This window comes from Mustela nigripes, chromosome 12 (assembly GCF_022355385.1).
Source record: "Mustela nigripes isolate SB6536 chromosome 12, MUSNIG.SB6536, whole genome shotgun sequence".
Taxonomy (NCBI): domain Eukaryota; kingdom Metazoa; phylum Chordata; class Mammalia; order Carnivora; family Mustelidae; genus Mustela; species Mustela nigripes.
In genome coordinates this window covers 136,405,934-136,430,706 of record NC_081568.1, presented here as the reverse complement: position 1 = coordinate 136,430,706, position 24,773 = coordinate 136,405,934, and the positions used below count along the sequence as shown (strand labels likewise).

The following is a 24,773-nucleotide window of genomic DNA, read 5'->3' as shown; positions in this document are numbered from 1 at the left end:
AGATGATAATGTAAAGGACCAGCATTGTACCTGCATATTTTAGGAACACAGTGATTGTTCTGCTTCCTTAAAAGATGGTATCAAGATATTTGTTCTGTTTTGAAATTATATTGATGACATGTTCTATGTATTTTTATTTAAATTTATATGTATAAATTAGCTCTACAGGTGATCATATATACGTATTTGTATTCTTATCTCTTTGTGGCTATGACTGTAGGATTATAGTATATTGGCCATTTTTATTTAAAAGTGGTTTTATGTAATTAATTTCAAAATGACTACGTGTATATGTTTATACGTGTATATGTTTATAAATACATTTATGTGTATGTATACCTCTGTGCGTGTGTGTGTGCGTGTGTGTGTTGGTATACACACACAATGAATCTAGCTGACCCTTTTCACCGGGGCAATATGAGAAACTATGTGTACCATATACTGAACCTGTATATGGTACATATAGTGAAAAAACAGTAAAATACTGCTGAATAATCAGGAATTTTGACACCTTAAAAAAATCTTTCTGCTTGGGGAGAGACTACTCCTGCTGGGGCTAGCCAGTTCCTAGCCATCGCAAAGGACTCAGCTGGGAACATGCCTTTGATCTGCAGAATAACTGGTGCAGAGCTGTACCTCCTTTGTCTGGCCTGTATGTTCTAGGAGGCAGTCTTCATTAATCATCCCATGGCTAGGTATAAGATGAGAGACCACCTTTATAGCCCAAAGACCCTTAATTATTTGCCACCAGAATTATCCAAACTAGTTAATCCTGAACTGTTGATCCTGCCTTGCCTTGGTTTTCTACAGAAACTCCAATAAAGCCTTTGATCTAAGCTCCCTTTCCTTTGTTTCTGTCCCCTACCACTTGACCAAACTGTGATACTTCTCCTGTGACTTCTTGTCTGTGAGGATAATAAACTTTGTTTTCCTGAGCCTCTTCTATGTCCCCTCTCTTGGCTACCCCTGCCTGCATAAAAGAACACAGAACAAGGTTGTTACATATAGCTCTATGGGATACTATTTCTGAAATAAGTTATTGGAACTTTTGACATAATGAAGTATGCCACAGGAGTTTCAATAACTTCTCTTACTGTTGTTTCTTTTCTTCTATATAGTTGATAATTCTTCTTGTTTGATTGTTTTTAAGAATTGTTTTATTGAAAATTCTGCAGGCCTTATGATAATATTTTGAATAAATAATGCAGATTTGAGTGCATTCATCATTTTTATACTTATTGATTTTTACTGCTACTAACTGAGGCATATTATGGAACTTAACTGAAAAATGTCATAATAAGGAACAGATTGTGATGCTCTAACAAAGAGATCCTGGAATATAGTGGTAGTAAGCAAAATAGGTTTTTGTTGTTTTCTGTAACACAAAGCAGAGGAAGAGCCCTCAGGCCACCAGGGCACCTCTGTATCCTCAGTATATGGCTTCAGTCTCTGTATGTAAGGTGATTGCCCCTTTGGTTGCTTTCTCCCACCAGCCAGCCAGCCAGCCAGCCAGCCAGCAGGAAGAAGAAAATGGGCCAGGAGAACACAAAATCATTCAGGAAGTGAGGAGTGACAAACCTTCTGTCCGCTCATATCTGGAACTTAATCACATGGCCACACCAAGCTGGAAGAAAGGCTGGAAATGTCTCTAGCTGGACTGCCGCTTTAAAATTGAGTCATTCTGTTGTTAGAGAATGGAGCACTTGGATATTGGTGGGCAACTAGTAATTCCTGCTATAAACATATACATAGTTTCTGTAGAACATAGGTTTCTATGTACCCAAGTATCCAAGTACCACCCAACTGGTAAATCCATGTTTTCAAGTTCAGTATAGCACAGAGCTCTACTGGGAATGTCCTTTGAAATGGGATTAAAACATCAGTTAATCGGAACCAGTCTGCTTGGAGCCTTGTCTTAACTGGATTCCCTCTACACATACCACTCCCTCTCTCTCTCTCATACTATACTCACAAAGACATACTTAGCGTGTCATTGTTTGTTCATGCATAAAACAAACATTGATTAAAAGCCAACTGTGAGGCTCTGCCTGTTAGGTAGCACAGATGCATTGGTAGTATTGTCTCAACATTGCTCATGTTTAAAAATATAATCCTCAGAGTTCAATAAAATCTTTTGTGTTCAAAAAAAAGATGATGCTTTAAGGATTTAGTGCTTTCTGCTCTGACCTAAAAGTAGACCTTTGGTTTTATAAATGCCAGTTAAAAAAACAGTACTTGTGGAAGAATTTGGTATATTTTGGTTCTGTGTTCTTTGTATTTAACCTCACTTTTTGTCCCGTGGATATTTTCCCTTGGGTACCTGTGATTAAGCATCACATGCGTAGTTGTGAAAAGATGATAACGTCTTGAGGATATACAAGTTCTCTCTTTGAACTCAAAACAGAATTATTCCTTTGTGAAACATCAGTTCCTCAAGATGAATTCCTCACTGTATCATTAAATGATTTACTCTGTGCTTATTTGAGGAAGCCTGAATTTCATACATACTGTATTCTGGAAGGTATAGCCAAAGGCACTTCTAAATGTTGAACCAAGCGACTGAAAATGTGTTACTTTTTTTTGGAATTTTTTGTTTTTTTTAAGATGGGATCAGCCAATAACTTGAATGAATGTACACTCTTACTGAGTCCATCCCTGTTCCAGGTCTCATGGCTTTGGAGCCTTATGCTATTTATTTAGCATGGGTACAAATGCTTTAAAAAAAAAGAAATCTCTTTTTTTGTCATTCACTTTTATTAAAATAAGGACAAAATTCAGATGTTTGTTATCGTATTTGTATGAACAAACACTGCTTTGGGTATCTGACACTGAAATTGTGCCTAGTTTTACTGCCACTCATTAGTTACTGTTGAAAAGGAAGTTAGAGGTATTATGCTAGAAAATCCCATGTGTGAACATTGATGATTGCCTGTTCTCTGTTCAGCAGCCATGTAAGCAGGGCCGGTTACTATCAAAATTAAAAAAAAAAAAAAAAGCTATCATTTTTCTGCATTTCTTATTATAGAAATAAGACACGCTTATTGAAACAGTGCTGGAAATTCAGAAGTCACCTTTTTTTAAAAAATTCTTTTTACTGTACTTGTGAAGGAACATTAATTTATGTATCAAAGGTATTAAATCTTTATTTTGGTTTGTTACTTGCCTGTTCTTTGTATATGGTAAAATTTTTTCGACATACAGAGGTTAACATGTTTTATGCTTTCCAGTCTGTATAAAATCTTAACTTTTTCTACCTTTTAAAAATGCTCAGAAAGACTCCTATATATTGGGTAATTTTTTTTTCTCATTTTATAATCTATATCTACATTTTAAAATATTCAGAATTTAATGTGGTCATAAGCTAAGATGTTAAAAACCCTTGTTCCCCTCGAAGTAGTTAACTAGTTTGTCAAAGGCAATTATTGAATAATGTTTCTTTCTTTGTTTCATTTTTAATATATTCCAGGTTTTTTCTGGGTTAATGTATTTACTGGATTACATCTGAGCTCTAATGAGAACACATTTCATAATAATGAAGGATTTAAAATGAGCTGGTGACTGGAAAAGGAATTTTGTATTCTTTTTATATAGGCATTCTGGTTTTGACATTTATTTTAGCATGTGTTTGACTATTGATTGACTTTCTGAGTTGTGTGCAGTGTTCCAGCAAAATAATAATCTTTCCATTTTTGTAAGTGGGCTAATGTATTTATTAGTATCACCTTCTACTCTGAATCCAGGTGAAATGCTAAATACGTCATTGAATCGATAAATGTTAAGATTTCCTTGTCATTGAGGTTTTTGCTAAAACAGTTGGATGTGAAGACCTTTGCTTTAAAGATTTTTTTGAGAGAGAGAGAGAGAGAGAGAGAGAGAATGCTTGTGCATGCACAGGAGGGTGCGGGATAGGGAGAATATCAAGGATATGGCCCGCTGAGCGAGGAGCCCAAGATCACAGGACCCTCAAGAGTTGGATGCTTACCCAACTAAGCCACCCCGGTGCCCCCCCTTTGCTTTATGTAACTAGATTATGTGCTTTTTTTTTTTTTCCCCACCCAGAGTAGAGTTTTACATAATATATCTCTAAGAATTAATTACTGGTAGAATCTGACATTTTTTCTTTCTTTTTCAAGGGAAAAATTTATATACAAATGAATATGTGGCAATTAAACTGGTAAGTTCACCTTTCTAATTTTCCTGTTTTGTCTTTGATGACTAGTTTATATTTTACTTACTTTTCTGTTTTCATATCATTTGTAATTTGAATGTTTCCTGGGAAAATGATATGCATAACTGAATTTTCTGTCATTAAGCTGCAGGCATAAGCATGCCCCTCAAGTATGTGATAATGTATAGATGTCTGTGTTTCTATGCCACGAGAACGCAGACCCTTTATTTTGATAGCAATTTAGAATTTCATTTTCGAGTTTTGGCACAGTTTTTCATTTAAAGAACCTGGCACATTGGCATTTTTAACTGTTGAAAAACTAGAAAACGAAATTTCTCTTAATGAGTCAAGCATTTGGACAGAAGTGTCCTTAGTATTCAGGATTACATTCTTTGAAAATATATTTCCAGGTATTTTCCAAAATCTCTTTTTCTACCGATCTTTTCTGTATGGTAATACTGGCTCTTGTTTGACCTTCAGGGGTTCAGAAATTATTGATGTGAGTGGAGGATAGCAGGGAAAGCAAAGTCCCATGGGACCTTTCTGTAGTCCTAACTCTGCCAACTATGACAGCTGTGAGGCAGCTCTTCTCTGGAGGAATTGGGATCTGGGAATTTTTATGAGACCCAACTTTCTTCAGGCACAACTTTTCTCTCTGGCTTGCCAGCCAGATTTCCCTGAGGTTAAGCTTGAGCGGCTTGGTTTTTCCAGTCCTCTTGCCATTGTCAATCTTGCTTCTGCCAAAAGAACCACTGTTACTAGGGTAATGTGAGATTAATATATAAGGAGAGACTATCAGAAGAAGAGGCAGCAGAGAAATAGAAAATCTTTGGAGATAAGATAGAAAACTTGTACTACTTAATTTTAAGTGTCTCTGTGATTGTAGACGAACTTTGGCTATAACAAGGCTGTTTATTTTTGCGGGGAAGTAAAGATGCACAATAGGGTTCTGATTCCACCAGGAGAGACTGGCTGGCTGACATGTGCTTTGGTACTGGCTTTTGCCTAGATGAGTTCACCTTAGTGTTAAGGTCTCTCTTTGGCTTTATGGTAACAAATCTAGTTAGGTCATCTGTTAAGCTTGTCATTGGCAACTAAAAGTGGATTTACATTAACCATCAGTTCACACCATCAGTCAAGCTCTCAGAGATATAAATATTTGGAAGAATTAACTTCTAATTTAAAGTGAGGTATTTTACTATTATTAACACGCCCCAAATCCACAAATCATTGTAAACATGTTTGCTTTCTGTAGGCTGATCTGCATAGAAAGCAAGTTAAAATGACAAGATTCTCTTCTGATCATGAAATCCAAACAAGGGACAAGAGTTTGTATGAATCACAGAGGGAGGCTGAGGTTGCAGGCATTGGACAGTGTCTAAAAGAGCATTGCTGACTTTCATGTCTTTGGAATTCTTCCTTTTTCCATGTTCTAGGCCAGCAACCTAGGATCTAGACATTGTGTGGTGTTGGGAGTGGGGGTGGCACGCAAGGATAGGAATGTGGCAACACCCATATTCGGTGTTATTGCTCTAGCAGCCAGTAGTGAGCAGCTCCCAGGAGCTGTGATGGTGAACTGATAACGCTGTGGCGCATCAACCACGGTGTCAAAGCAGGAGCCACTCTTCTAGGCTCACCTGCCCTTGTCTGTTTCAGGCATTAATTGGTAACTCTTAGATCTTGTTACTCTCAGATTCCGGACTTGTTTACCCTGCTTGCTCCATTGACGCCTTAGTAAACATTTAGTATGTCATCTCTCAGTCTTACATATACACATGTGTGTACAACTCTTTTTAGTTTTATCTTTATTATGTCTCACTATGCCCTTAGTTATTATTTTCCCTTTATTTTTTGAACAATCTCCCTCTGCTCTGATTTGCCCCTTTTTATAAAGCACATTGCTCAATGCTACGTATAATAATTGTGGTTTCCTTGTGAAACTGGCAATTTCTTTGGATCTGTGTCTAATACTTTGAGGCTTAAGTATGGTATAGAGGCACCTTTGCCTTGAATTCACCCAAAAAATAGATTGGTAGGACAGGAAAATAGCTTGGTAGGACAGAAGGCATTTCACATAAACTACTGGACCATCATTTGGTACTTAGTTTATTAAATATTTTTATATACAAAATATATATATTTTGTATATCTTATATACGAAATATATATTTTGTTCAGGACCCGCCTTAAAAGCAATCACTTGAAAATATTATGTTTGTCTACCTTCAGTGCCATCTGATTTCTATTTTTTGGTTACAAATAGGGGCAATTTGATAATAGTGGTGTTCAGAGAGCAGATTTCAGTGACTACTTTCAGTTCTATCTCTTAGAAAGGTTTTCACATTTTCTTAATGTTATCCTAGTTCAGATTGGTAGTTTGTTTCTGGGTAATTTGTTAATCTGACCTCAGCTGGTACCCTCATCTGTTGTTGTTTGCATTCATCTAATAACCTGGTGTTCATGAATAATGAAAATGTCAGCCTGTTAAACTTTTGTTATATGATGGTGTAATAAAATTTTACTGCTAGTAAAGTACTGGAATCAAGCTGAACTGACTTACCTAAATTAGATGGGAGTTTCTGTTTTTATCTAGGGAGTTTTAGTGAGTGAGTAAGTTGCGTATTTAATTTCACTGGTGATTGCATCTTTCATTACATTTTATGGTTACATACTTCTGTAGAGTTAAGTGAAGAATTTATAGGTATTACAGCACTCACTATATGGAAGGCACTGTTTTAAGTCATGTATGTAAATGTATATATATATGTATATATATATATATATATATAAAATATAAACAGTTAATGAATGTGTATATAATGATGAGGATAAAGTTTTATCCCTCTTTAGTAGAGGAGGAAACTGAGAAGTACAAAAAGGTTAAGTAATTTGCCAAAACCACTCAGCTAGTACATAGCAAATTTAGGATTCAAACTCAGAACAGTGAGGTTTTAGTGTCTGTTCTTTTAACTATTCTGTCCTGCCTCTCGGGAGCTAAGTTCATTGTTTTCTCTCACAATTATGTTTATGACTGTAATTGTTCCCCTGGGATTTTACTCACTTCTTATCTGAAGTCTTTGTCATGGGTTAGAGTTTTCATTATGATAGGTCTTGGTATAGATTTGTTTTTAGTTCTTTTGTTTGGGATCTATATTCCTCCTGAGTCTGTGGTTTGTTGTCTTTAATTGGTTCTTGAAGATTCATAGCAATTACTTCTTCAGTTGTTGCTTCTGCTCACTTCTTTTCCTCCTGTTGTCCTGGGACGCTTATCAAATGTCTATTAGACTTTCTCTGTGTATTGTCTGATCTTTTTTCCCCCTATGTTTTCCATTTTTTTCTTTCATAATGCATTCATTCCGTATAACTTCTTTAGAGGCATTCTCTAAATGAGAATCATTTAGAGTTCTGTGGACATTCTTCCATATATCTTCCAGTTTCCATATTCTCTCTTCTGTTGTGTTAACTTGTTGGCACACTGAGTTTGCAAGTTCACTTATAGAAGTCTTAAAAAAAATTTGAAGTTCTGTTGGTTTTGTTTAAATATTGTTACATTGTTATACTTTCCTACTGGATCTTATACAGATTGCCTGTTACTTTGTTAAATAGTTAACTGCTTTCTATAGATATTTTCACGCACTTATTGCTTATTACTTATATCTAGAGTGTCTTTTGCTTTTGTTTATGTTGTTTCTCTCTCTGTGTATATAACTCTTAAAAACATTATGTTGAGTGAAAAAAGCCAGCCACACACATATAGAACATAGACTGTGTAATGTCATTTATATGAAATCCAACAACAGGTGAAACTCATCCAAAGGTGATAAAAGTCAACAAGTAACCACCTCTGAGGGAAGGATGATGGAAATGTTCTAAAGGTTTTTTGAGGTGGTGGTTGTGGGAGTATATATGTAGTTACCTAAACTCATGGGTATAATACTTAACAAACTCTGTGTTTTATTGTAAGCTATACCCTAGTTAAAATTAAAAAAAAAAAATCTTGCTTCTGTCAAAGTTTTCTTCTTTGTTCTTTCTCACTTGTCTGTGACTTCCCTTTAACCTAGAACCTTTACATGAGAAATACACAGTTCAGGGGTCACTTCTTGGGAATGGGAGAAAAAGAGTAAGAGCCACCATTTTCCCTAGTCATGAATGTTTGGAGTATAATTTTCTTCAGGGTCAAAGAGTCAGACATATAGATTTCCTTATTGCTTCTGCTTCTTCTATTAGCCCGTTGACATTATGTACATTTATGGTATCAGTTGTTTTTACTTAAATGTAAAGTTGATTTTTATTTGGATCTAACCTTAGGGAAAGATGCCTTCTAGAATATTAAATTATGCAAGAGTTGACACCAAGGTTTATAACATTTGGGATTGGGCCTAGTGATGTTTTAATAATTTAAATATTTTTTTGTTATTTTTGTTTGTTTTTTAATTAGGAGCCCATGAAATCCAGAGCACCACAGCTACATTTGGAATACAGATTCTACAAACAGTTAGGATCTGGAGGTAAAGTCGTGTATTATTTTTTACATTTGTAATAAAATGAATTGTTATCATAACATATTTGGTTTCAAAGAATAGTATTTTAAATTTGGTTAAAATGAATAATTTCTTAAGGCTATGCTTATAAGACATTTTTTCACTAGATTCTTAATGTTTTCATTTTATTGTTTTCAAGATTTTATTTATTTGTATATCAGAGAGAGAGAGAGAGGCAGGCAGAGGGAAAAGTAGGCTCTCTGCTTAGCAGGGAGCCTGATAGGGGACTTGATTCCAGGACCCTGGGATCATGACCTGAACTGAAGGCAGTTGCTTAACCAATGGAACCACTCAGGCGCCCCTCCTTTTATTTTAATTATGACAGTTTTGGGAGCTTACTGCATTGCTGCTAATATAAATAGAGAACATTGTGAAAAAAATTTAGTGTGAGAATACAAGATGCATATGACTTCTATAGCCTTAGCCTTTTTTGGTGGTATTATAGTTGTTGAAATGACCTATGACATAGTGGTAGGCTGAAAAATGGCCCCGTAAAAGATACCTATATCATAATCCTTAGAACTTGTAAATTTACCTTTGCAGGTGTGATGAAGTTAAAGATCTTGTGATGGGTAGATTATTCTGGATTATCTGGGTATCCCCTAGATACAAATGTCCTTGTAAAAGAGGGGCAGAGGGGTATTTTAATACAGCCACAAATGTCCTTGTAAAAGAGGGGTATTTTAATACACAGAAAGGAGAAGGCAAAATGGCTACAAACTCAGAGACTGGAGTGATAGAGCATAAGTAGGGAATGCTCAGTCTTAAAAACCTGGAAGAGGCTTCTAGGATTCTCCCTTTGAACCTTCAGCGGAAACATGCCCCTCCCTGCCAACACCTTGATTTAATCTGATGAGACTGATTTCAGATTTCTGGCCTCCAGATCTGTGACAAAATAAATTGCTGTTTTAAGCAACAATTGTGCAGTAATTTCAGTGACTGTAGGAAGTTAATACAGGTTTTTTTTTTTTTTTTTAAAGTACAGGTGTATTTTTATGTAAACTCTAAAATTAGTGAGAACGGATATTTTTGGCCATTGGAAAAAAAACTAATGAGAAAATTTCTTATAGTATGTTGCATTGCCTTTATGTGGAAGCCTCTCACAGCTATGCTTTTTGTTTACTTCTGTTCTGCTAACTGTAATGATTTTTTATGTGTAGTTTCTTATCAGGTAGGAATATTTTGTTTCCCCAGGTTTAATAAAATAAAGTTTTTTCATGTGTCTTTTTGTAAGTACATGTTTATATTCTAATTCATAGAATTGAGCACTTAATGCATTATTAATTTGCATATTCTTTTTTTCCTAACAGCATATTTTCCAAATGAGTAGTCACTGTGAGGACAATAAATTGACATTTTGTGTTAATGTTTTTTATCACTGTAGGCTTCTTATAATGCACATCTAAGTCTGATACAGATAGCCCTCCAGGAGTTACCAAAATTATCATTGACAACTGAGATTTAAAGGATAGGGGGAAATAAAACCAATGATATGTGAAATCATACATGTTAGTTAGAAGTAGCAAGTGATAGAAAGCCCTAAGAAACTAAGTGGGGGGTGGGGTGGGGAGTTTATTGGCTCATCTCCTGGAAATTCAGAGAAGGGACCTATTTATAAGACATTATTGTATCCAGGATTTCAAATACTGCCATGAGGGCATGAGGGACATTCTTGAATTTGTTTCTGTGCTCTGCCTCTATGTGTGTGTGTGTGTGTGTGTGTGTAAGTGTGTAAGCTTCATTTTCTGGTTGGCCCTTTTTATGAGATGGCAGAGGTGGTTACCAGTAGCCGAACTTAGCAATTATAATGTCATTTCTTCTCTTTTCTTTTCAAATATTTTATTTATTTGACAGAGAGAGAAAGAGAGAGGGAGAGAGTGAGCATAAGCAGGGTGAGTGGCAGAGGGAGAGAGAGAAGCAGGCTTCCTGCTGAGCAGGGAACCTGGTGTGGGACTCCATCTCAGGACTTCAGAATCATGATCTGAGCCAAAGGCAGTGCTTAGCTGAGTGAGCCACCGAGGCATCCCTATAATGTCATGTCTTTCCCGAAAATTCTTGCAAAAGTTCTAGGACCAAATCTTACTGTATTATTTTATGTCCCATGACTTTCCTTGTTTTTATTGCTTTGAATTTGATTGCCGAAACTTAGGTCTTTTGCTCATCTTAGTAGCTACCTGAAACTCCGGGACTGAGAATGGGGTAAGGTGGTTGCCTATTGGGAAACTGAGGTGTTAATCAGAAGGAAGATTGGATGCTGGGGAGATTTAAAGACAACAGATCAATCATTACTTACATAGTAAAGCTATCATTTCAAAAAATCTGGTTGAACACTTTAATTAGAGAAGAATGAATAAGTCAGTTTAGAGTTTAGGGAGTCATTGAATTAAACATCAAAGGTACACTTAATTTTATTATTGTATTCTTTGCCTTTTTTAACTTTAAACTTTATGTCAGAGTAATAATAGAAATGAAGGCTACGTCTTTATCCTTGAATGCCATAGGACTGCAAGTAACAGGGCCCACCATGTAGAAGACACTCCATATATATCAGGTGATCCCCCTGTGCTCTGTGGCATAGCATTTACACAGATTGAAATATGAATGGTATTGCATGAAGCTTTCAAGTGTGAATAGTTTTGAGTATTTTATGTGAATCATGTCAGTTTAGGTTACTACATAGTTTTTTAAATCAAACATGAATTTTGGAAACATTTGTGAGTGCCCATGTCATCTATGTAGAAAAGACTTTAGTTGTTTGGGGAGGGACTGATGATTTTTTTTTTTTTTTTTAAAGATTTTATTTATTTATTTGACAGAGAGAAATCACAAGTAGATGGAGAGGCAGGCAGAGAGAGAGAGAGAGAGAGGGAAGCAGGCTCCCTGCCGAGCAGAGAGCCCGATGCGGGACTCGATCCCAGGACCCTGAGATCATGACCTGAGCCGAAAGCAGTGGCTTAACCCACTGAGCCACCCAGGCGCCCCGGGACTGATGATTTTTAAAATAGTTTGATTTTGGGGATGGTGGCTGGCTCAGTCAGTAGAGCATGTGACTCTTGATCTCAAGGTCCTGAGTTCAAGCCCCACAGTCAGAATGGAGCCTGCTTAAAAAAAAAAAAAAAAAAAAAAGATGGATTTTGGAATTGATATTTGAAAGGATTCTATTTTCAGAGTACTCTTAGTCATAAATGAGCCATTCAAAGTAATTTAGCTTTAACTCTCTTAAGGTACTTTAAGTTTTATTTAAGTAGCAGTTTGCTTGTTAGTGTTCCCTTTAAAAATAGGTATAGTTAATCAATAGCTACACTATTTAACAAACCCCTAAAACTCAACCACGAGAAAACAGGCAGTCCACTTCAAAAGTGGGCAAAGGGTTTGAGTAGACTTTTCTCCAAATATATGCAGATGGCCAATAAGCACCTGAAAGGATGCTCAGTATTAGTCATCATTAGGGAAATGTAAATCAAAACTACAGAGATACACCACTTCATACCCATAGATTGGCTGTTTTCAGACAAATGAAAAACAGCAGCAACCAGTCAACAAGTGTTGCTATGAATGTGGAAAAATAAAAATCTTGGTGCATTGCTGAGGGCACAGTAAAATGGTACAGCTGCAGATGTGTGGAAAACAGTTCCTCCAAAAAAAAAAAAATCAAACCTATATTTACCATTTGATGCAGCAATCCCACTTATTATCTGTACCAAAGATTGCCTGCTAACAGATATCCAAACAGCTATGTTCAGAGCAGCATGATTTGCAGTAAAAAGTGGAAACAACCTAAGTGTCCATCAGTGGATGAACAGATAAACAATGCGATCTATACATACAATGAAATATTCAGTCTTTTTTCTTAAGATTTTATTTATTTATTTATTTAGAGAACACAAGAAAGGGGAGGGTCAGAGGGAGAAGCATACTCCCTGCCGAGCGGGGAGCCAGATGTTGGGCTTGATCCTGGGACTCCAGATGCTTAACTGACTGAGTCACCCAGGTACCCTGAAATATTACTCAGTCTTAAAGAAGAAGGGAAGTTTGGACACATGGTACAATATAGGTGAGCCTTGGGGACATTTTGCTAACTAAAATAAGCCTGTCACAGTAGGACAAATACTATATAATTCCACTTATTTGAGGTACCGAGAGTAGTCAGATTCACAGAGACAGGCAGCAGAATGGTGGTTGCCAGGGCCTGAGGGGATAGGGAAATGGGAAAATATTATTTCTTGGATATGGAGTTTCAGTATGAAGTGATGAAAGCGTTCTGGAGTTGAGTTGTGGTGCCGGGTGCACAGCAGTGTGAATATTTGCCTCGTGCCATTGATCTGCACGCGGACAGATGATTAAAATAACACATTTTCTATCATGTATGCCTGACCACAGTAAAAACAAAAATTAAGAGATGGATTTATTTTGGGGTGCCTGGGTGGCTCAGTCATTAATCATCTGACTTCAGCTCAGGTTATGATCCCAGAGTTCTGGGATCAAGTCCCGCCTTGGGTTTCTTGCTCAGTGGGGAGTCTGCTTCTCCCTCTCCCTCTGCCTGCCGCTCTGCCTACTTGTGCTCTATCAAGTAAATAAATTTAAAAAATTTTTTAAAAACAGATTTGAAAAGATTTAGAATTATTTATTGAACTGTCCCTGAAAACATACATAATTTCTCTAGTTCTGCCTGTCTGGGTTTTGAACCTCCAGTAAGTCCTTATGTCTCTTGTTCTCTTTCTCTAACTGCCCAGTTTTTTCCGTTTTCTCTCTCATTTGTTCATTGAATCTGTTTTTTACAGACAGTGGGACTGTTTAGCTTTAGTGCTTAGATGAGGGATTGGCTCTCTCTTACTACTTAGCTTTCCATAGGATTATAATAATATTGTGTTTGATACCATGATCACGTTCTGTGATAGCGAAGATGTGATATATTGAATAGTCTTGTTTTGTCATATCCAGTCAGCATTTACTGAGTCAAAGAAGATCTAGATTTGGGAGTCATTAGCACATAGGTGGTTTCTAAGACGAAGGGAATGGCTGGGATCCCCCAGGGGAGAGTAGAGTGTGACTTGAGAAGAGGAACAGAGATAAAACCACACTGACCTTGGCGTTGGGCACGAATGACTTCGTCAGTAACAGGAATCACGACAGCAGTAGTTACACAAGTGAAGGGACGTTTTGTGAGGAAAAATAAACAAGGAATTCTCAGGTAGACAGACCATTGTAGGTTTGATATAGTTGCTCAAAAGTGAGGCATCGGCTCCCTTTAGCTTCCTCCTCCTGTTTTTCATGTGGCTTTCATCTTAAGATCTTAAATTTTTTGAAACTGGAGGAGGGAGAAAAAGATGAAATTGGTGTCTAAATAAGGATAACTTCCAATTCTGTTTTTTTTTTTTTTAAGATTTTATTTATTTATTTGACAGAGATCACAAGTAGGCAGAGAGGCAGGCAGAGAGAGAAGGGGTGGGGGGAGCAGGCTCCCTGCCGAGCAAAGAGCCCCATGTGAGGCTCCATCCCATGGTGCTGGGATCATGACCTGAGCCGAAAGCAGAGGCTTTAACCCACTGAGCCACCCAGGCGCTCCGTGACTTCCAATTCTTTACCTCTTGCCTCCATTCTTAAAATTTATTCATTTTTGTCCCTAGTGGAATTGAGAAATTCTGTATACTTAGAATTTTGCTCCCTCCCTTCTTTTCTCCTTACCTTTTCAGTGATTTTTTTCTCTTCTCAAAGGCCTGTTTGCTTTTTTTGGATTATCTTTTGATTTTGGCCAGTTAGGATGAACACAGGGTTCTGTCCTACCATTTAGAATAAAATTTCTTTGTCTTTCTGGGAACTCACTTTTCTGGTTGCTCTCAATTTACTGTTCCTTGAAAAGATGTTTGTATTTTCATCTGTATGTATTCTCCTTTGGGAATGTCTTTCTTTCTCAACAAATTTGTTTCTTCAGGCCCTAGCTAAATATCACCTCTTTTGCAATGCATTTCCTGACATTGTTTTCCACTCTCTACAAAAATGCTTCTTCTTTGACCTGACATTAGTATGAATATATCTTTGCTTTTCATGTATCATACTATATTTCATTATTGTTTGCTTATGTTTTTCCCCTCCACTAACAGTTGAACTCTTTGAGGCAAATAAAATGATATATTTGCCTTTTTATCCTTGAAACTGAGCAGAATGCTTGACAATTGTAGTTCCTTGGTAGATGATTGAACTGATAAATTCTTAAATGAGAGGGACTGTTTTCTTTTACTAGATGTGAAGTTGTGATATAGAATTCCCAGAATTTCCTGTAGTGTTTTTTTAAAACTTCTGTGATGGGTTTTGAAAGTTTGATATATCAGTATTATAAAGATTGTTATAGTATTATAATTTTAATTTATTTCATTTCTGACACAGAAGCATAGCTGTACCATTTCAAAAATTTTATTTGTTTTAACTTATTTCATTTGTGTATTATTCTCTAATTAGGCAAATTTAATTCCTCATTTTAGGAATCTGGAAGTAGAAGGAAAAAAAAATCAATGATAAGTATTTTTTGAAATAATGGAAATGATAAACCTAGGAGATAGCCAGATAGTTATCTAATTAACTGAACTGTACAGTTCAGCCATCTAAAAATAATAACTTTGTAGAGAAGATAGGGTTTAATTATTAGAATAATGTGGTTTTTTATTTACTTGAATTGTTGATACTTGATGAGAGTGCAGGGACTATGCTTTGAAATTTATGGGGTAATTTTCTCTGAAGATCAGTGATTCTGAGTATTGTTTCTTTATGTTAATTCTTCACATCAAATGGTTTTCAAAGGCCCCTCTGTTGGGGGCAATTATTTATTCCTCAGAATCTCTTTATTAGCTGATAATCTTTCTCTCAGAGATTAAAACAGCCGTTCTTTGTCATAAATTATTGCTTACCAAAGGAAGTAGAATAATCTTTTTTCTGTTATAAATTACTGTTGTTGGAAATCTGCAGCTATAGGAGTGATATTAAACACCCTGTTTGAGACCATGCATATGTTAAATCATTGTTTCTAAGTCCATGCTTTGGCTTTTTGATATGCTCTGAACTATGTAGTTCTAAACAATAATTTGATAATAGCTGCAGTGGCTCTTTTAGAAATCATACCTATTCGTAGTATTGTCTTTCAGGGGCTGTTAAAAGAGCACCTCTCCCTGCCTTGTACTGACCCCTCTGCCTTCTTGGTTTGTGTCTTGTTAAAAAGTCAGGATTTAGTTGTTGCCTCTGTGTTTTACAGACGCCTCCATTTTCACATTTTTTCAAGGCAGTTTCGGTCTGTTTGCTAGCTGAATGTGTGTTGGTGATTCCATAATGTATGGAAATTTGATCGTACTATTTACTAAAAGAAAGGTTGTAACAGTACAAAGCCTTTAAACCTGGCTACATCCATTTGTTAATATTTGAAGTTTCATTTATTCATAGAGAAGCCTGATTAGAGTTTTTCTGTGTTGAAGAAATTTAAGAAATTCTACTCTTTCCATGTATCTACTCTTTCCGTCTATTTGAGAAAACAGAGAAAATACTGTAAAAACTATTAATGTGAAGTGAATATATTAATTAGGATGTCACCTATTGTATTTTGGTATTAACAAACGTAATAAAGAATATTGTATGGGTGAGCCAGTGGTTAGTGTAGACTTAATCTCAGCTCAGATAACCAACAGTTGATGTAGCAGCTTCTGAGAGTTCCCTTTTCTCTCTTAGCTGAATTGCTTTTAGAAGTCCTCTTAAGTATACATAATATTCCTCATTCCTTATGGAAGCCTCTCTGTATGGGAATTTCTGTCACTTATGGAATGTTGAGCTCTTAATACATAAGTATGTTAAGTATTTTGATAAAAGTGTACAAAGTTTTTGTGTTGAAGCCCTTATAGTTGATGGAAAATGTATACATTTAAAGAATGCTGTACGTTATCAATATAAGAAGGAAGGGTTAACAGTGGTTTTAGTTTGGTTTATATGGTGCAGATACTAGATTAGTTGTATGTGATGTGGTAATTATAGTATTTTTAGTGAGAAATTAATCACATAAGAATCTTAAATTTAAAAAATACCTTTGAATAGAATAGGACTAAATGGTTATGGATTTAATTTTCTAAAATGCAGCATCATTTTAAAATTTCTCTATGTAATAGTAAAAAGTTTAAGGCTATTAAAAACAGTATGATTTCATACTTTGTTTTAATTTTTGATTTAAATATCAAGTATCCCATTGTGAGAAAAACATTTGCAAACTAGAAGGTTGAGGATAAAAATGATACAGAGGATTTATTTTTTTCCTTAATTAATTAGGCCCAGAGAATAATAACTAAATAATGAATAATAGAACATTACATAATGAATATAATTTTATTTGATATTCATACAATATTCTTTATTCATGTAATATTCAATATTCAGTATAATGAACAATACTTATTTGTAGGTGTTGTTATTTTTTTAATGTTCTCTGAAGTTTAGAATAATCTCAAGGTGTAAATAGAATTATCACAGAAAGGACTGTTTTTTGTTTTTCATTTTTTCTTTTTACAATGAGGTGGCTTTATTTCATTTGGGGGTATGGTAGAATTTTATTACTAACTGTGTGGGCTGGAATGTAATGGAACCACTGTTGGCTAAGTCTGGAACTCAGTGCACTTGCTTGTTCACATTAGAGCTTGCTGTACAGCTGGGTCAGCATTTCTCAAACTTTTGGGTATCCGGATCCTTTTTAACTCTTCAAACTTTCTGAAGATCCCAGAGACCTTTTGTTGTGAGTTAGTAGCTATTGATATTTTACCTTATGAGAACTCAAAACAGAAATATAAATATGTTGCTGTATTAATTCATTTTTAAATATCACTGACATTTTACAATTACAACTTACCATATTTTCCAAATCAAAAATATCTGAGAAAAGTATCCTTATTTTACAAATTTGCACAGTTTTTTAATGTGTGGCTTACTAAAAAACACCTATATTCTCCCTTTCTTCTTCTTCGTTGAGTCCATTGCCATATCACATGTCATGTAACCTCTGAAAAATTCGACTTTTCGCTTGTGAGAGGAGAGTGAAAAAGGCAAATGGCATCTTAGTGTTTTTACAAAAATAATTTTGATGTCATTGACCTCCTGAAAGGATCTCATGGGCCACCCCTACCCCCCAACTGTGTATCTCCAGAGCACCTGTTGAGAACTGCTGAGCTGAGAGTGAAAGCATTTATGGTAAAGGTTAAGAGCACCTTAAAGTAAAACTTCCTTGGAAAACAACATACCCTGCGTGATAATTCTGTATAGTATTTCTAGTCAGATTTTAAGTTTTCTTAAGCATATCTGTAGAGTTCAAATTTCCTAATCAGAAAGTTAATGGTTTTGTTCTAATCCTTCCCATAGGAACAATACCAGACCTGAAAAATGGAAAGAAACATCATGATATTATTTCTTTTAAGGATAATGTTTAATTGTCGCCCAACTGAAGTACTTCCACACCTGGCATAAAGTACTAAGCAGTCTTTAAAAGTGTTTGTTAGACCTGATACTGTTCTGTGACTTAAATTAATGAATGTTTTATCACTTAAATAGAAGGCTGAAATAGGAAATGAAGACACTTTGAAGCCATTAAAGTAAGGGGGTTTTTGAGAAAACTGAAACAGGTTTTGTCCCTGTGCTGATCTTTCTATGGCATTATTAATACTCAAAGGTATGTTATGTAAATAGCTTGATTGAATGTGCATGTTAGGTTCACGGTAATTCTCCTGGCTCATGTGAAACAGAGCAGAGCAGATGTACTCTTTTAAAATCAATTTTAGGAGACTAAGGGTGAGATTGTATTTTCAAATAATATATGAATTTTGTATTTTTGCCCACTCTTCAGCTTTTGTTGGGAATAGATACACTTGTCTTGAAGATGAGGGGTGCTAATAAGCAGCCCTGAGAATCAGTGATACTGGAAGTGATCAGAGCTAACTTCCATAAATTCGCATGGATGGCTCTTTATAGTAGTCTCACAAAGAATTTTAGAACAAGTCAAACTGGGTGCAGTGTGAGTTTACAGTTGAAACTTCACTGGTTGTGAGACCAAGTACAAAGCTTGCTCCTGCCTCTTAGTTCATTTGCATTCCTGCAATTAAGTAGCCAGGTACTGTGATCAAGAGGCATGGATAATGATGTAACACCTCATTACTCTTCCTTCTAAGCCTTCTTTCTGCCTTTCTCTTCTCTCTCACCTTCTTTACCTTCATCTCTCCTTCCATAAATCCTCTACCGGGTGGTCTTGCCTCTCATATTCATACTGGCTGGGGTGGTTTTGTTTTGTTGCTGCTTGGGGTACTCCCCAGCTCCTGTTCGTTGGTTGCAACGTTTCCTGACGCCTAACAACTTAATTTTGTTTGCTCAGAAAACTGCCCAAACTTGTCCTGGGAAATGAAATTCTAGTTTGACCTTTACAGTGTTTGCTTTACGTTCTTGATTTTTTAGGAAAAATTATAACTCTTGATTTTTTGCTTCAGTGACATGAAATTGGTATTGAGATACATTCTTAATACTTACCTAAGAAGTTTGTACACTCATTGATTCATAGAACAGTATGTATCTTGAAGAGTCATTTAGAGTTATTTTTTCTTTTTTTCCCCCTCAGAAATTTTTGCTGAGTCATATTTTAAGGTAAAATTATGTTGCATGATAGAGCTGAAGTATTTTCGTTCAAATTTAGATTACGTGTTAAATTTACTCAATAAAATGTAATGCTGTTAATGGAATTTAGCCATCATGAGTAAAGTAGAGCTATGTAATTTTGAGACACTTTGAAGCCATTTAAGGGAGTTTTTGAGAAAACAAAGTTCTTATCTCTTTGCTGATTTTTCTCATGGTGTTATTATGCTCAAAGGTATATTATGTAAATAGCTTGATTGACTGTGCATGTTAGATTCATGGTATTTCTCCTGGCAACGAGTTGGCTTGTATGAAATAGAGCAAAGCAGATTTACTTACGCGTGCCTTTCCTCATCTATGGGAAATTGTGTGTTAATAATAAAAAAAATCATGTCATGCTTAATAGAGATTGTTTGATAAGAGGAGATTTGAAAGTTGGGTAAAAATTGAACTTGGCAGCTTGGATGGTAGAACTGGAGTAGAAATTTTTGAAGTGCAGCTTTAGAAGAGCTCAAAATAAGGCAGAGTAAATCAGAACCTTTGAATAAGGCCTGTACCTTGTGTTAGTGGGGTATGCTGGGAGAGCTGGGGAAGCCACACACATTATAAGGCCACAGAGTCAGAATGATATACTTAGCTTTGTTTTAGAAGCTCCGGAATGAAGCTAAGAGTTAATAAGAGTAGAGGTACCCTTGCATAATCTTCAGTATTTGGGAGAATGTTTAAGAAATACTTGCTCAGGGAATTAATACATGGATTAAATAAATGGAGTCTAAATCATTTTCCAGTTCAAGATATTCTTTTGGGTCCCAGAAGAATCTTTTAAAAATGAGTATTTTATTCCTAATTGTAAAAATAGCATGGGGTTGTTCATAGCAATTTGGAAAAGTTTAAGAAGTATAAAAATGGGAATAGAAATTACCTACACTTCCAGGAATCTGTTAGCTTTTTGGTTTTTTCTTCCAGTCTCCTTTCGTATTTGTGTTTAATGACTCATTAGAAACATTTTATTTTATTTTATTTATTTATTTTTTTAAAAGATTTTATTTATCTATTTGACAGAGAGAGATCACAAGTAGGCAGAGAGGCAGGCAGAGAGAGAGAGAGGAGGAAGCAGGCTCCCTGCTGAGCAGAGAGCCCGATTCGGGGCTCGATCCCAGGACCCTGAGATCATGACCCGAGCCGAAGGCAGCGGCTTAACCCGCTGAGCCACCCAGGTGCCCCAGAAACATTTTATTTTAAAAGTAATGTATGGTTGTTGTAAATGACAAAATTGATCACTTCAGACTTATAGAAGTAAAAAGCAGAAGTTTGTCCTTCACAATTTATCTCCATAGATAAATTGGCTATTTTAAGTTCCACAGTGTGGGTATGACAGAGTTGGTTTAATTAGTCTGGAGTTGATGAATGTTTAGGTGGTTCCCATTTGGTTTCTTTTTCTTTAATTTTCTTTTCTTTCTTCCTTTTTCTTTGTTTCACTGTTCCCAACAACATAGCTTCAGTATAGTTGTATGCATGTTTTTGTTTATTTTGGAAAGGTTAGGGCAGTTGTCCCCCCACACCCCGCCCAGAATGTCCCAGTTCATATTTCTCTAACAAGATTTTAACTCACAGCCTTGTTAGTCTAGGCTAATTAATTAACTTTTAAATTATAAACATCCTTTTGGCACTACACTAAAACTTGACCAGTGGTAGTTTCTTCAAGTTGCAGTATAGAGTTAGAAGCCACATGGAAAAACCTTTTCCTATTCTCTTTAACATTAAAATTCACTGTACTTTAGATCATTTACCTTTGCATGGTTTTATAAACACATACATTGGTCACTTGGAAAATACTGATTTACTGAATTAGATTTTCAATTATTGTCATATGTATTACCTAAAATTAAGTCATAATAGTTAATGTCACCACAGTTTCATCAGAAAAGGTATTCTGTTTTTCTTCTTTTTAGTATTGGGAACTTTCAAAGGTCATCCTGGCAGATAGAATTTAGCCAAAATCTGATTTTCATGTGAAAGCTTGAATTTTATTATTGGTAACAAATAGGAACAAGTAAATTATTTCACTTTTTCTTAAGTAACAGATTGTCTTTGTTCATTTTTTGAGAATGTCTTTTATTTATTTTTTTCTTTTGCTTCATTGCACTGTTGAATAAAAGAGGTAAAAGTGGACCTCCCAGTTCTGATCACAGCCATAAATGGAAAACATTCATTCTTCCACCATTAAGTATGATGTTAGTTATGAGTTTCTCATAGAGGCCCTTTACCAGGTTGAAGGAGTCACCTTCAATTCCAGATTTGCTGAGAGTTAATGTCACATGCTTTTTTAGTATCTATTAAGATGATGTGATGGTTTTTCATATTAATTCTGTTACTGTGGTAAGTTGCATTGGTGGATATTTGGATGTTAACCTAAAGTTGCATTCCTGGGTTAAATTATCCTTGATCATGGGGTCTTGTCCTCCCTAATCCATAGTGTTCCACCATGTGCATAAGGATATAGTGGATGTTCTGTAAGCATTCATTGAATTACTTAAGACGAGATTTCTGAAATGATTTTCTGTTTTTGGAAACCTTTGAAAACATTTGAATAAATCAGTCATTTATTACTTTTTAAAAAAGATTTTATTTATTTATTTGTCAGACAGTGTACTCTCATGTGCACAGCAGAGGGAGGGACAGAGGGAGAAGCAGACTTTCTGCTGAGCAGGGAGCCGGATGGGGACTCCACCCCAGGACTTAGGGATCATGACCTGAGGTGAAGGCAGACTCTTAACTGACTGAGCCACCCAGGCGTCCCTAAGTCAGTCATTTAATCAACCAAAGTATATTGCTACCTTATTGAGAGGTCATTTCACAACAACTTTAATTATTAGGAATACAGATGGTGACTCAGAAGGAAGTCAGAAAGCCTTTTGACAGTCCTTTCATGGAAGAACCTCAGAACCTGTTTGTTTTTACCTTTCATATATAGTTCTAACAAGCTTGATTGATCTGGTTTGCTTTCGTCCTACAGATCAGAAGCAATAAGCTACAGAGTAGAAGTGAGTTATTAGAGATTGCTTGATTAACAACATGAAAATTAACTTTCAGGGATAGAGTGGGGGGACAAAAGGCATTGTGGAAATAATTTTAAAAACTTAGTAGCTGAGAAGTTTTAATGTCTTAATTGCATCTCCAGGCTCTTAATAGCATAATAAAAGCAGTATTAAAGAATAAACTCTAGTGAGATTCTCATTCACTATTTCTGAACTTTTTTTTTTCTGCTTTTACACATGTGAGGGGTAGATCTGACACATGAATGCAAGACAGGCTCTGATAGGAGTGGCTGACACTAAAATAGTGATACTCTGTGATGATGAGAAGAGTTAAGTGTGTGTGTGTGTGGTGGGGTGTTCTGACATACACACATGGAGGGGTTGGTCAGGAATCTTTCTGGGAAGGGGTGTCATGTATGCAGTTTGAACTTATCCCCCTTCCCCCACCCCCGCCATGATTTATTATCTTGTCTTCCTGTCCCCAGATGGCCTGCTGGCTCACTCATTCACATTTGAGAAAAACTGGTCTTATCCAAACTACTAATGTTATGGAGAAGCAAACTGAAATGTATTTAAAAAATAATAGGACAGTTTAAAAAAGAATAAGGAAGTTATATCTTGAGAGAGTCTTTTCCCTTCTGAAATTACTAGAATCAAACTAGTAAGCAGAAAAAAAATCACTTGTGAGTAAAAGTGAGACATTGAAGATGGAAGAAGTTTGCTTTGTACAAATGAATAAATAAATGTATTTTAAGATAAATTGATCACTGATGATATGTTCATTTATTGTGGAACTCTTAGTTCAAAAAAATCAAATGCAGATGATTTCTCTGCATTTAGACTTCATATTTGGAGTTTGTATTGTTTTACATTATCATATAATAAATTACTTAGTATTTAGTGGCATAGAGCAAGAGACCCTTATCTCTCATTTTCCTTGGGCCAGGACTCGGGGGATAGCTGAACTGGGTCCTCTGTTGAGGGTTTTGCCAGGGTGAAATCAAGGTGTAAGCCTGGACAAGAGTCTGGCCTGAGGCTCAGAGTCCTTTTCCAAGCTCATTGATTATTTCCTGAGTTCAGTTCCTTGTGGCTATGGGATTCAGTTCCTAGAGCCTGCCCACCATTCCAGGTCACGTGGCGCCTTCTATGGCAGGACAGTTTGCATCTTAAAAACCAACAGGAGAGCTTCTCTGATGCTTTGAATATCTTTGGCCTTTAGACCTTCTTTTTTAAAGGACTTATCTGATTAGATCAGGCCCTCTGATGGGGCCTTGATGGCATCACTTTTGTCACATAACATAACCTACCCCAAGAGTGATATCGGAGGTTTTACCTGCACTCACAGGGAGGGAAGTGTACTCTGTGTGTATACCAGAGGATGGGAATCTGGGAGGGTGATGCTAGCATTATGCTTCCCTCAGACTTACTTAAGAGAGCAGTGACTACTTGCTTTAAAAAAAAAAAAAAAAAAAAAGAATCTTTCCTGTGCAGCAAGTGTTTTTCTAGGCCATGGAAATATGAGGCTAAAAGACACCCCCCCACCCCGTCTCTGGTGCGGTGTTGGAGACCAACACGGAAGCACTGTCTGTGATGTCGTTCAGGACAGGTGTGACCAGGCTGCCTGTGGAACATGCAAGAAGATACAGGGAGGGAGAAGGTTGGCTCAGAAAAAGTTCATTATATGTAGACAAAAAGCACAAATACCACTGCACTTCTTAAAAATACAAAAATATTTCTTAAATTGTTTATTAATTTCCTAGGAAGAGAAGTTTGACATTTAAGATGAGGAAGTGATTAAAATCATTTTTCTTTCTCCCAGATGGTATACCTCAAGTTTACTATTTTGGCCCTTGTGGTAAATACAACGCCATGGTGCTCGAACTGCTGGGACCTAGTTTGGAAGATTTGTTTGATTTATGTGACAGGACGTTTTCTCTTAAGACCGTTCTCATGATCGCCATCCAGCTGGTAAGTCAAGCAGGAGGTTCTGAAGCTATTTGAACGGTTTATATGGTTCTTTTGGTCACACATTTGTATTGCAAGTTTCAGGCTTTGGGACGTTATTTTTACAGAACATTTGAGCTAATGAAGTTTCTACTTTTTAGCACACTGTCTTTTTAGGATGCATAGAACTTAAAGTAACTGAGCCAACTGTATTTTATTCGGGTGAAAGAATTAATACCTTACTGCTTTAAGTCAGAATGTTCTCGTTTGTTTCTAGGCCTATTTTCATAAGGAAGATGAATGCATAGAAAAGGGAACTCGCAGAAATGTGGATTTATAATGTTAGTAGTAATAATTTCTAATGGCCCAGGAAAAGAAGAAACAGTGAGGGAGTCTTATAAAATATTTAAATTTCAGGGAACCTGAGGGGAAACCACTCAGAGGATG

At 36.1% G+C, this 24,773-nt stretch overlaps 1 protein-coding gene across 5 annotated transcripts in view; it reads left to right on the top strand.

Annotated features, from left to right (window-relative positions):
* CSNK1G3 (casein kinase 1 gamma 3) overlaps nt 1-24,773 on the top strand; it is a 115,219-nt gene that overhangs the window by 44,147 nt on the left and 46,299 nt on the right. For all 5 annotated transcript variants that reach the window (XM_059418422.1, XM_059418418.1, XM_059418420.1 and 2 more), the window contains exons 3-5: nt 4,134-4,174; nt 8,607-8,676; nt 24,202-24,350. In XM_059418422.1, coding sequence (XP_059274405.1) covers nt 4,134-4,174; nt 8,607-8,676; nt 24,202-24,350 — 260 coding nt within the window. The remainder of the gene's footprint in view (nt 1-4,133; nt 4,175-8,606; nt 8,677-24,201; nt 24,351-24,773) is intronic.